Genomic DNA, 12,854 nt, shown 5'->3' with positions numbered 1-12,854 from the left:
TCCTTGTTTTAATCCAAACTTTTTTTGTGTGTGTGAAAAAGTGAATATTACATTCTCTATAAATGGGTACAATTTGTTCACATCTGACCACAGTCAAAAACCTTTTTTTTTTCTTTTTCCTGCCAGATGAAATTAAGTGTTATGAAACCTGCACTGACACTGAAAAAAATGACTCTCAACTGACTTGGCTAAAGATTGACTTGATTATATGACTCGTTGTTGCAACTATTGAAGGAGTTGTGAAGAATAAAGGGGGGAAAAAACACACACACACAAAACTGCTTTCTTTCTTTTTGGATTAAAAGTGTACTTCCTAACGCAAAGCAACAAACCCGTACCACTTTAAAGAGTTTGACAGACAGATTGAAGCACTTCAAACTCCCATTCTTGACTCGCTAAGTTAGCTGCAACATGCTAACATCTCATCTCTAGTTCCTGGACCTCCTCTGCTCTGCTCTGCTCTTGACTGACACCAGCTTTGATTAAAAAAAAAAACACCAAGGGGACACCACGCTAAGGGTCCCATCTCATCTCCTGTCCGTGTCTACAACAAACTAGATGTCGGTGTGTTAAACTAAAACCATCTTTCGCCACTTAACTCGTCTTCTTGTCAAACCCCGTAACTGGGGAAACCAACGGCAAAGTCATGCTAGCAGCCAGCAGCACTGTGGCCGTGCTGTGCTGCTAACGGGCATTCCATGCTAACTAACTTAGCATGTTAGCTCCCTCAGCTGTCACCTTCTATGCTGTCAAAATGCGACAACACACGGCTGCTGCCGGCTCGAAACCCGCCGCTACCGACCCGGAGGAAGTGACAGTCCACCTACCTGTGTCCATATTTCCCGAGGAGTTTGAGGAGCGTTGTCTGTTTTGCTGAAAAGTCACCGGCTCTTTGTTTATCTCATTCACCGACAGTCAGTCAGTGTGTGTGTGTAAAAAAGCACAGGCAGGCAGGGTGCGTTCGTTTATGGACCGCGCGGTCGGTGTTTGACGTGGCGGCAGGGCGGAGTTTGTTATCTATTTATATTCCCACCCAGCCCCTCCAACCCCCTCAAAACCCAACCAACCTCTAGTCTAGTGGTCCCATTAAATTTTACAGACTGTAGTCTACACATGATGAGCCCTAGTGTTGTAGTAAAGACCACCTAACCTAGAAGACCAAGTCAAAGTCAAAGTGTTTATTGTCATTTGCACAGTGGAAAGGTTTCCCTGACAATGAAATTATTATTTTGCTGTCCTCGTCACAGAAAGCCAGTAATAAAAATAGACAATTAAAAGCAACAATAATACAACACGACAACAACAATGAGCAGCAATAGTAATAAAAGAGATAAAAGAAGAGAGAAGGAGGTATGATGTGTGTGTGTGTAATATGCACTATGTATAATAATAGCCTAAATAATAAATAAATAGTGTGCAAATTGTGCATGTGCAAATGAGGTGCTACTGTGTGAAGTAATGAGTTACCGACTCCTGTTTTTTTAGGAGTCTGATGGCAGAGGCGAAGAAGGAGTTTTTCAGCCTAGAAGTCCTGCTTTTCACACTTCTGTAGCCTACCTCCGGCCTGAGGGCAGAAGTGTGAATAAGTTGTGCTGGGGGTGGGGTTGGGTGTGGTCACTGAGGATGGAGGCAGCTCTCCTGTGGACTCTGCGTTGGTGGCTGCTCTACAGAGAGGGCAGTGGGGTCTTGATGATCTTTTCGGCCGTCTTCACCACTCTCTGCAGGCGTTCGCGGTCCATCACTGTGGTGTTGCCGTACCAGACGGTGATGCAGCTGACAAAATGCTTTCTATCAGCTCTGTAGAAGTTGCTGAGGATATTTGTTGACATCCCAAACTTCCTCAGCCTCCTGAGGAAGTACAGACGTTGTTGAGCCTTCTTGACCAGCTGTGTGGTGTTAAATGCCCAGGTGAAATCCTCGCTGATGTGGACACCCAGGTAGCCTACCTGAAGTTGCTCACCCTCTCCACTTCCAGCTCTCAGATGTATAGTGGCTGATGAGGTCCCCTCCTTCCTCATGTCCACTATCATCTCAAGACCAATCCTATTCCATTTGGGCCATAATGGGCTGATGTGGCTTGATATCACCATTATTCCTCAGCTGAAAAGAAAAGATAATTTTATATAAAATCTAGGTCTATACTGAAACAAAGTTAGCCTACTGTATGATTCAAAACAGAATAACACAGTAGAACATGCTAAAGCCTCTCCCACTTTTGACACTGGTGCAAGTTGCAACCAAGTTTTTCAGATGGTTACGCATATTGTAGAACAATTTTAAAGGTCCCATTTCATGAAAAGCTGTTTTTTTCTGGTCTCTACATACAGTACATAAACTGATCCTCCCTGAGCCTACCAACTCCTATGAGGAAAGCAAACGGGTCCTGCGTCGACTCTGCAGCCCACCGACTGGTAAAACGGTGCTCATACAGGCTGTTCAGACTCAGCTCCTGTGGTGATGTCACGACGGGAGTGAGGCCGGCCCCTCAGCGCGATAAAACGCCTACCACGTCTATTTCTATGGCTGCAGTGCACAGCAAGAAACTCCTGAGCTAAATTGATGAAATACCTACCAATTTTAAGTCATAAAGTGCACTACCTGTGTCACATAGACCAGGGATCTTTTTCAGGCCAAGGAAGGACCCCCAAACTAATGGAGAGATGAAGCAGGGACCCTCTACTTAAATAAATCATGCATACAAGCTATTCAAATTGACATATTATATATATTTTATATTTAGTATAATCAACCAAAAATGTCATGACCGCCCTGCAGTAGGCGGACCCCCTGTTGAAGACCTCTGATATAACTATAGTTAGATAGTTTTGTAGTGGGTATACTGAAATATTAATGCATTTTCAGTGGAAATACTGCATACCTGAGTATCACATCTGATATCACAACTGGAGCTGATCATAACAAAACAAGGATACTGTCAGAGCATCATCTAATGTTTTACTGTAATATGATTCTCATGAATAGTCTTAATGGAAATGAGAGAATAAGTAGGGGGCAAAAACAGTAGCCGAGCCTATTAAAGAGAGTCATAGTGAGGGACTGTGCAGGAGGTAATAACCCAACAACCTACTCTGAAACAGATACAGCCTCATATGAACATTTAATATATAAAATAAATGGTAAGATATAAATTTAAACATAAATCTGGGACTGAAAACTAAAACTTAATTTAGTAAAGTTACCTGTAGTGGACTGGTGGACAGGGTCAGGGTTTGGGGGTGTAGGGCGGCGGTACTTTTGTTTCTTCACTGGTTCGGTTGTTAAGACCATATAGCTACTCTCAATGATATGCACATCAACTGTATGGTGACTGTATGTTTGTAGGGTGAATTTGCCTAATGTGGGACGTTTTTTGCAATTTAGACTTCTGGTGTATATTGTGATATGAAGCAAACACTTTCAATCTACATCCTGTACCATTCTGAAATCCTTAGGTTGTGATCTAATGGAATCCAAAGAGAAAATGCTGATATCACACTCCTAAAAGAAATACCATACATATTTCAACTCTGATTGCAAAGTTTTTTGCGGCAATTTCCGTTCCCTAATGTGGGACAGTCATGCTCCTAATGTGGGACACTAAAAAGTCTGTTTAAAAGTCATCTTAATATACATGATAAATGCTAGATTGCAAACCAGTGTTCAATAATATCACTTATTGCCCTAGTTCTGCTTCATCTTCTATAGTGTTAATGGTTTTCTACTAATTGTGTGGTGGATGTGACCTTTTACCCTGCGCTAGAGAGTGGACTTAGGGTCATTCAGCCCTGGTCAACAACCTCCACCATCCTCAGTGATCTCCCTATATTCAGTAATGTCTCCCCTCATCCTGTCTTTTTTCCACTGGTTGAGTTCACTTGCTTGATTATTTTCCTTTCTTTTCCCATGTTTTCTTTCCCTGATTTTGTCTCATTGCCTTACTCTTTTTTGCCACTGTGATCTGAAATACAATCCATTTAATTAATCAGTAATGTGCTATCCTTTGATTACTTCTAAACACAACATTTTTCATGAACATTATCAAAAAAGACAAGATTTAGAAACAAGAAAGAAAAAAAATCAGAGCCATTTACCCCTTTAACAGTATTATGACCACTTCCAGTTAATACATATCATTTTCTTTTGTTGTAAAATATTCAAAACAACAATAAAGCCATGTAAACAACCATTGTTATTGTTCAACCTATTAGTTTTACCTGGAAAAGCACTGTCCCACATTAGGAACAACCACCTGTCCCGCTTTAGGAAAGCATGTTTCCTAAAGTGGGACAGTAGAAATGTTGATCAAAATGCTAAATATTGAGAATGGTTACACCATATTAAGATATATTTTAATGCATCAACATATTATAAACACATTTTGACAAAAATTTGCAATAATTTTGTTTTTTTTAATTAATTATGGCCTTAACATTATTTTTGTCCAAACCCTAAGTACCTAGCATTTTGGTGGTCTTCACACAGGGTGCCTCCGGTTTGAAGGCTCTCCCTCCCAAATCTATGATTGGACATTTGAGATGTCATGTGATTTTGATCATGCAATATCACAGCTTGTGTGAGACCACATTTACATTAACTTTCTTTTGCTATAGGAAGACCTACACCCATTTAAGCTTAAGTGTCCCACATTAGGCAGTGTCCCACATTAGGCGAATCCACCCTAATTGGAGCTCAAAAGTCGCAAACAGTTTTATTCTGGTTGCAATTCAGGGATGTGTTGGTTATATTGTGTATGAATGTCTAATGTCTGTCAATTTAAGATCCCGTTTTAATATGATAGGCTATATACTGTAATAATCACACTGACTCTCACAAAACATCCAGAAAAGTTGATATTTTCTTTGTTGCAGCACTTTTGAAATATTAGGACCTATGGAGTCTATATTTAAAGGATGGTCCCCTGCTGCTGGATTTGAATGCGTCTAAACATCATCACTATTCCTCTTATTCCCACAAATCATGTGATACGGACGGCATTGAGCAACAATTAAACGAGCGCGCCCGTTTACAAAATAAAATCCACGCTTCACTTTCTGTAAGTAATTTCATCTTCCTGTGTGACATGGAGAGAAACGATATCATCAGTTGACATCAAACTATTGTTTTTTATCTGGTTAAATCGGGTTGACTCTATTATTTCCTCAATATTTACTGTCTTTAAAAGTGAGCAGCTTTTATTTTGAAGGTGAACTTTTTGGCGAAAAGCAGGTTGCTGTTGGGAACGTGGGAAACATTTGCCAATATTGCAACATTAATAAACTTGTTGTAAGTAAACCGTTCAACCGCTGCTCAATGAAGGTAATGTATTATTATTATTTAATTGTATTAATTAATTGTAGCCTATTTATTATTATTATTATTATTATTATTATTATTATTATTATTATCTATTACATGTTGTTGTAGATATTGTAAAATCCACATAGCCTTCATGAATCACCCAATATGCTTGTTATCATACAGTAGCTAATATTCACACATCATGAATCCATCATGAACTATTGTTTCTGTTTTATTTTTCATTCAGTTTTTGCTTTTGCTGTTCATTGAAATTGGTCCTTTTCCTGTTAGAGAGTGTATATGACCATCATGAAGTCATTGGGTTTCCTGTAATTTCGCAAGTGTAGCAGCCAGTGTGTGTCTGTGTGTGTGTCTGTGTGTAGTGTGTGTGAAAGGGGTGGTGATTAGTGGTTAACTTCCTTCCTTTAACTCCATCTGGACAGGCACAGTCGCAGGAAAAAGGAAAAAAAAGACCTCCGGGTTATTGGGAAATGAGGGAAAAGAAAGTGAGAGAGAAATAACAAACCGATTGACTCCCAGCGACTGGCTGCTACATCGGTGGAGTTTCCCAAACGGGTCTTACTGGCTCTAGTCTCAAGTCGCGGCATGTAGCTATAGACTTTAAACCAAAACCGTGGAAGAGGTTATTACAACCAAAACGATCTGTGATGAACCAGCGTCAACACAGTCGCGGTTAGACATGCATGACTATCTGCTCGGCGCTGTCAGCTGCCTCTGCATTCTTTCTGCTGGTAAGAGTCAAGCTTCAATTCATACAAATGGAAAAATTCATATTGAGAGGAAATCTCTTTTATATATATAGCCTGCTGTGTTGCATTTGAGGAACTTGCTTGTGTTGTGTCTTTAATTACACTTTAGTTCAAGTTTATGCAGTGTAAGGTCATTTAAATGCCTTTATGTAACTTTTTTTTTTGGTCTCACTTTATTTAGTTTTTGTATACACAGGCTCACTCAGTGCTGCTCAATCTCGTTTTAAAGTCAAATTATTAGTTTTTCTGAAAACAAAAAGCAACACATTTTTTTAAGCATTCTTTTGAACAAACTGTTAATTGAACCATGTGATGTAGGCTACTGTAATTTTGTTTCGCTTTGCAGTAGGTGTGTGTGGTTTCTTATTATGCTACTGCATGACCTCAGAGTATTAGTTGTCACAGTTGTTTATATTTCTTATAGAAACCAAAAGTTACAGACAATTCTGGAAATAACACTTGAAGACAGCTTTCCAAAAAAAGGGTCTTGTACATGAACAAATATTCTCATGCAAACCACACCACTTAAACAGAGAGAGGACCATCATTGTTTTTAGGGTAGGCTATATTAATGGGTGTTAAAAGCATCACCAGGTTGTAAGAATAAAACCTTATCTATATTTATAGGATATGACTAACTATACTATTTTAAAACAAATCTTACAACGTGATTTACAATAGCACCGAGTAACATAACAATAATAGAGGCAGAGTGAACCAGTAGACAACATGACAACAACAAGAGTCTGCCGAGAAACAGCTGCAGCAAGCCTGTACAGGATGTCACAGTGATCTTAAACTGATTAAACATAGATTCCTCAACAAGGGGCTTCCATAGTGCAATGAGGGGCAGGAACTGTTTGCAAAGGAAAAGCCAATCTTTCTTGATACAAGATTTTTGACATACCTGTATTCTGTGATGCTTTCAATATTAGTGGGCTATACAGTATTTAATGATGAGGTTACATGAATTGATAAACTTGCAAGACTCAAGACTATATGCTTGTACTAGCCTACTTTACAAAGCCTGTAGCCCATATGATCAGCCAGAAACAGACAGTACAATGACATAACGCAACATCTGAGCATTTATTTCAGTCGGTAAAACTCTCGCATTGTTTCCTTGTGGTAAATTGACTCAACCTGTAACTTCCTAAATTAAAGTAAGACTTCCTCTTTTTATTTCAGGTCTCCATGCTGAAGAATGCAACCAGGGTGTTCTGGCAAAACGAAACACGTTACATGTGTTCGAGGGGGACAGTCAGACTCTGTCCTGTGTGATCCAGCACTGTGGACAAAACTGGACCGGGAACTGGATGTGGAAAAATTCAACAGATGAAACGTTTAGCGTTGTTGAAGTGTCTGACAGGCACCATTTGGTGGAGGAGGAAGTGTCAGCCACTGAAACCCGCCTGGTTTTGAAACTCGTGAGAGTCAGCCCTTTAGATGAAGGTTCCTATAGGTGCAGGCTTGTTTGGAGTCAAGGTAACACGGATATGGGACATCTGACGGATGTGAATGTCACTGCAGGTGTGTAGAATCATATATGTTGACAAAATGTGTATCTGAGTCAAGGCCGTAACCATGGAGTCAACATTGGGGGGGGACCAAATCTCTCTCTTTCTATATATACTACAGTATATACTAAGCCGCTACTTTTGTCCCCGCCCCGGTGTCCCAGCTCTCGTCTCTGCACAGAAACGCGCTCAGTAACCTGTAATATTTTGTCTATGACAGTTAAGACTACACAAACACACATGCCGTAACATCGTATATATCATGTAACGTTATCCACAGCTCCATTTATTGATTTTTCGCGGCTTCATTGTAAACAAATGCACATGGGCGAGAGGAGCGTAACCAAAACAGCGGAAGAGTGAGCGGACTTGCACAGTTCCCTACTGTCTTTCTGTGTAAATATCTCATGTTACAACATGAAAACCTGCGGCTTATATTCAAGTGCGGCCTATATATGTATTTTCTTTTAAAATTTAGCTGGTGCGGCCTATAGCTACTCAGGTGTGCGCAATAGTTCAGAAAGTAAGGTAAATTCACTAACACATGGGATACTTTTTTATTTTTTATTTTTTAATCAGCTAGCTATATATTGGGGGGACATTTTGAGCATATCTGAATATTGGGGGGGATGTGTCCCCCCCAATGTATATGGTAACTACGGCCTTGATTTGAGTGCATTCAGTGAGCGTGTCTACATCTGTATGTGATCTCTCCCTCTTCTCCCATCATTCAGCTACGCCGAGGAACTGGTGGCACAGGGTGTTGGTCTGTGCTGGTGCTTTGGTTTGTGTTCCCGTCCTGCTGGGTGTAGCTTGCTGCCTGAGCTCAAGGGAGCGCCAGCCTCGGCCTCAGCCACGTCCGAGGACAAAATTCACACATGATGTGGCTGCATACAGAGACCAGCCACGCCCGACTCCGCAGCCTCCACCCCGACGCAAAGTGCCAAAGAAGTCGAGCAACTCCTCTCTAAAAGGTTTCTCTTATTCCTGTGACACCAGTGGTGTAGTCTAATGTTTTGTAGTGGGTAAACTGCTTTTTAGGTGGGTAAACTGTACATACTCGTATCACATAGACCGGTGGTTCTCAAACTTTTTTATATCAACGACCCCAAAATTGACACAAATTAGACCCCATTGGACATAATTTTGAAGCAAACACCAGAAATACACAAACAATCAATGTACGTTTAAATTAGGCGTACATTTTTGAAAGATTATAGCCTAGAGAAATTTCTGGAAAAAAAGTGGTACAATTTCTCCAAAAAAGTTTAAACATTTCTAGAAAAAAGTGGTAAAAATTCTCACAAAAAACAAAACAAAACAAAAAACTTTAAAAAAATTTTGAAAAATCTGGTAAGTTTTGAAAAATTTTGAAGAAACTGGTCAAATTTCTCAAAGAAATTCTAGGAAAAGTGGTAAAATAATTTTTTTTTTAAAAAGTCAAACAATAATTTTAAAAAAAGTGGTAAAAGTAAAAAATAGTACTATATAGTGGAGAGTGGGGTAAGTTGAGCCACTTTTTGTATTCAGGATCACTACAGTACATCAAGACAATTATAGTTTTGTTCCTAACTAACACATCTGCATATATTTCAGGATGTTTTGCATCCCTACAAATTAACAGAATGAGTGTAAATATAACTGTTTTTAAAATAGTTCAAAACACGTAATATTTCATCTGTCCAGGCTACAGGTGAACACAAACTGCAGGGACTTCCTGCTGAGCCACCAACTCACTGAGATTTGGGGAGTTTTGCAATTACGTGGCATCTTGGGAAGAATCCCAGATATTTTTCTTTGAAAGAAAAGTTTGGCACACTACAACTTTTCCTGTTTATAGGAACATATTTACTGTAATCACAAACATACAGAATCTTGATTTAATCATTTGGACATATACAGCCAAAATATATTCACTAAGTGTATAGGATAGGTGGCTCAACTTACCCCTGGCCAAGTGGATCAACTTACCCCACAGCTACCTTAGCTTGGGTTTATTGCTCTCACAGCTAAAATGGTGCAGTTTCATGCTAAGTTTACTACCTCATGTTGTAGATTCATAATGATACAAAATTCACTTGCGAGAGTGAAAAATGATTTTTGGGTCATAAATATTAAAGGTCACATGCTAATTTTTTAGAAACAAGGCTTACCCACTGGCTCATCTTACCCCACTCTCCCCTAAATAGTAAAAAGTTTTTTTAAATGAGAAGAAACTGGTAAAATTACCTAGAATTCTAGAAAAAGTGGTAACATTTTTCAAAATATTATAGAAAAATGTGGTAAAATTAAAAAAAAAAAAAAACAAAGAAAGAAAATTAAAACAATAATTAAAAAAAAGTGAAAAAATTCTAGGAAAAAGTGGTAAAATGTCAAGAAAAAGTTGGGGGCTCCCTTGAACCCTGTTAGATAGATTTGTTGTACTGGGTATACTGAAATATTTATGCATTTTCAGTGGGTATACTGAGTATACCTGAGTATCACAGAGACTACACCACTGTGTGACACTTATACACACAACACTGATTAAAAATTACCAAAACTGTTTTCTTCACAATCTTATCTTCTTGCCTTTTTTTTCTTCTATTTTATAGCTTGCCCTAAGCCCCAGCAGAAGACTGAGGTGGGTAGTGTGCATCATCTAGTCTATTAGTGCTTGAATAATATATCTTTCAGTTGGTGTGAATGACCCTTTATTTATTTAATTGATCCTTTTTACAGGTGGTGTATGCAGACATTTCTAAGGAAGCTCTGAGACAAGCGGCGGCGGCGGCACCCAGGGAACCTGCAGAGTCCACCGTGTACTCGTCCGTCATGATCAAAGTTCCTCAGTGACTGTGATCAAATCAAATCAGAGCGGAAGTGAAAAATATTTCCGGCTGGGGATAAATCAAAGCACATTAAATTGTGGGACACTGCTGGAAACGTATGACATGGACTTACAGTACTGAGCCTCACCTGGACGATGTGAAAAATCTTCAAAGCGGACTACAAAATAAGAGACAGAACACTGCAGCTGTATATATATATTTTTTTTATGGTTTTTCTATTTTTGTACATAGACTCTCCTGCCAGAAATTCCTCCATATGCAGGTAACATATCAGACAGTAGGTGGAGCAGGTTGAGCAGAAAAGACTTTGTGTTGTGCAACAGTTTAATCTGTATAAATGTTTTTATTGTGACCCCATACGACATAAAATGCAAATCCTAGTCAGTGTAGTGTGAGTTTGTAAAAGAAGGGGAAAACACAGAAATGACACAAAATACAACATTTTATTTTAGAATAAATTCTCAATGGCACGTTACATAACCAAATATACATATACATGTTTAGACATCTTTTTAAATTAATATATTTCCTTTAATCATTTTTACCTTAGTAATTAGCGTACTCTGCACTTACAATTTTTTTTACATGACATCAATGCAAAAGAAGTTATCCTTTTTTAATAAATTAAGCATATTAACAGAGAAAAGGCTGCAGGGCGTTTAGGCGAGACCCGCTACAAACTAAGTGACATCTGAACTTCCCACTTCTCTCCGGAGGATTTTCTGTTCCTGCACTTCCTTTAACTCGAGGTAATCACCGGTATCATCACAGGTCTGCTTCTAGTTTGCTTTCTAGTTTCGACAGAACGGTAGTTTTCAGGGAACTTCCTGGAGAACAGCTTCCTGGAAAGTTAAAAGCGCGTCACCTGAATTACAAAGGTTTTTTTGTAAAGTGGGCAGCCTGAGCCTTTAAACCTTGTGTGTTTTTGATGTGACAAAACTTCACAAACTATTAAGCCATCATCATCATCATCATCTCAGCAACAGGAATGGTTCTCTACACAGTAAGAGGACATAAACATTCATCCCAAGACCTGCCAGTTTGGTCACATGGTAAACACATCTGTCTTTAAAGGGATAGTTCAACATTTTGGCAAATTGGCCCATTGCCATAATCCCTATAGTCTTAGGAGTAAGTTTGTTACCTTTAATTGTCGGTGCAAGCTATTTTTAGAACGGCGGAGCAGAGCGGCGAGTTTCTCAGAGCTACGCTGCGGAGGCTAAAGGGATTTCTTGGTTTCCTTCATCAAACTCATCAAATACACAATCCAACAACTCCAAAACGCTCTGGTGGACAAGTTGTGACCTGCACATTCACCACGCTATGAGATAATAACACAACGTTACCAGACAGAGTTGTTTTAGAGGAAAATTCATGCAAAACCCCTGATGTGCGTTGCCTTCAGGGACAGTTTTTCAGCAAGCAGACTCTGTATTTACATCTAAAACAACTCTGTCTGGTAACGTTGTGTTATTATCTCATAGCGTGGTGAATGTGCAGGTCACAACTTGTCCATGACAGCGTTTTGGAGTTGTTGGATTGTGTATTTGATGAGTTTGATGAGAGAAACCAAGAAAACCCATTGGCCTCCGTAGCGTAGCTCTGAGCAGCTCGCGGCTCTGCTTCACCGTTCTAAAAATAGCTTGCACTGACAATTAAAGGTAACAAACCTACAGTACTGCTACGACTATAGGGATTATAGCAATGGGCCAATTTGCCAAAATGTTGAACTATCCCTTTAAGCTTTTTCATGATTAACACACTCCCACTTTGGCCTGCTAACTCCAGGCTAATGTTACGGTATAGCTGAGGACTAGAGTCGACCTATTGTCCTGTTGTGCTTGTAAGCAACTGGCTTTACAATTTACTTCTAAGAGACTTTGTCAGAACAACTAACAGAGCATAAAATCAAAAGTACAAAAAAGAAGAAAAAAAAAGAAGCTCCAAGTTCACATTCAAAGTGTTTTTGCCAAAGGTGGTTCAAAGGTTCATTTTAACCTGAAGCGTCTTTTTATTTTTTTTCAAGTCTTCTCCATCAGCTCACATGCTGGGGAACTTAGAAACCTCCGAGAACCTTCCCCCGTTCGTACTGTAAGTTCCTCCGAACATAAACACAGATACACCGAGCTATAGCAAGCTTCAATGGGAGGTATCAGAAGGTGAAATGTTTTTTTTCAGTTAAGTGCAACGTCTATTTTCAGCAAATGTGGGTGTTGATCGGCTACAGGTTGTGCTGTAACCAGATCCAGAAGATTCTCGTCCTCTCACACAGTGAGGGACAGAGACAGACAGAGAGAGAGAAAGAGAGAGGGTAGCTATCTGTGGTGAAAAGGGCTTTTGATAGATTGTAAGGCGCAGCTTTGGCTAAAATAAGCTTATGGCAAAACGTGTTGGCAGTGTCTCCTACTGTGAGCCCATGTGAGCTAATTTCCACTAGC

At 39.5% G+C, this 12,854-nt stretch overlaps 2 protein-coding genes across 2 annotated transcripts in view; one reads left to right on the top strand and one right to left on the bottom strand.

The window, feature by feature from the left end:
• The window catches only part of blmh (bleomycin hydrolase), a 35,608-nt gene extending 34,682 nt beyond the window's left edge, over window positions 1-926 (bottom strand). The window contains exon 1 of the mRNA XM_085794864.1: window positions 828-926. Coding sequence (XP_085650990.1) covers window positions 828-837 — 10 coding nt within the window. The 5' untranslated portion in view covers window positions 838-926. The remainder of the gene's footprint in view (window positions 1-827) is intronic.
• Window positions 927-5,775: 4,849 nt separating this feature from the next.
• Window positions 5,776-11,032, top strand: LOC146975654 (uncharacterized). The gene is made up of 5 exons (XM_085794863.1): window positions 5,776-6,050; window positions 7,257-7,598; window positions 8,320-8,559; window positions 10,180-10,208; window positions 10,307-11,032. The coding sequence occupies exons 1-5, from the start codon at window positions 5,999-6,001 to the stop codon at window positions 10,418-10,420; spliced, it is 777 nt and encodes a 258-aa protein (XP_085650989.1). The 5' UTR covers window positions 5,776-5,998; the 3' UTR covers window positions 10,421-11,032.
• Window positions 11,033-12,854: the final 1,822 nt, after the last annotated feature.

The sequence above is a fragment of the Trachurus japonicus genome, chromosome 13 (assembly GCF_045865225.1).
Source record: "Trachurus japonicus isolate A0001 chromosome 13, Traja_1.0".
Lineage (NCBI taxonomy): Eukaryota > Metazoa > Chordata > Actinopteri > Carangiformes > Carangidae > Trachurus > Trachurus japonicus.
This window is presented reverse-complemented; position numbering and strand designations above follow the sequence as displayed.

Bases quoted from the DNA above. Each gene is read 5' to 3' on its own strand.
- LOC146975654 (XM_085794863.1), top strand. From the start codon at position 5,999: ATGCATGACTATCTGCTCGGCGCTGTCAGCTGCCTCTGCATTCTTTCT. The intron at 6,051-7,256 runs GTAAGAGTCAAG...TTTTTATTTCAG, and splicing joins CCTCTGCATTCTTTCTGCTG to GTCTCCATGCTGAAGAATGC. The intron at 8,560-10,179 runs GTTTCTCTTATT...TCTATTTTATAG, and splicing joins GAGCAACTCCTCTCTAAAAG to CTTGCCCTAAGCCCCAGCAG.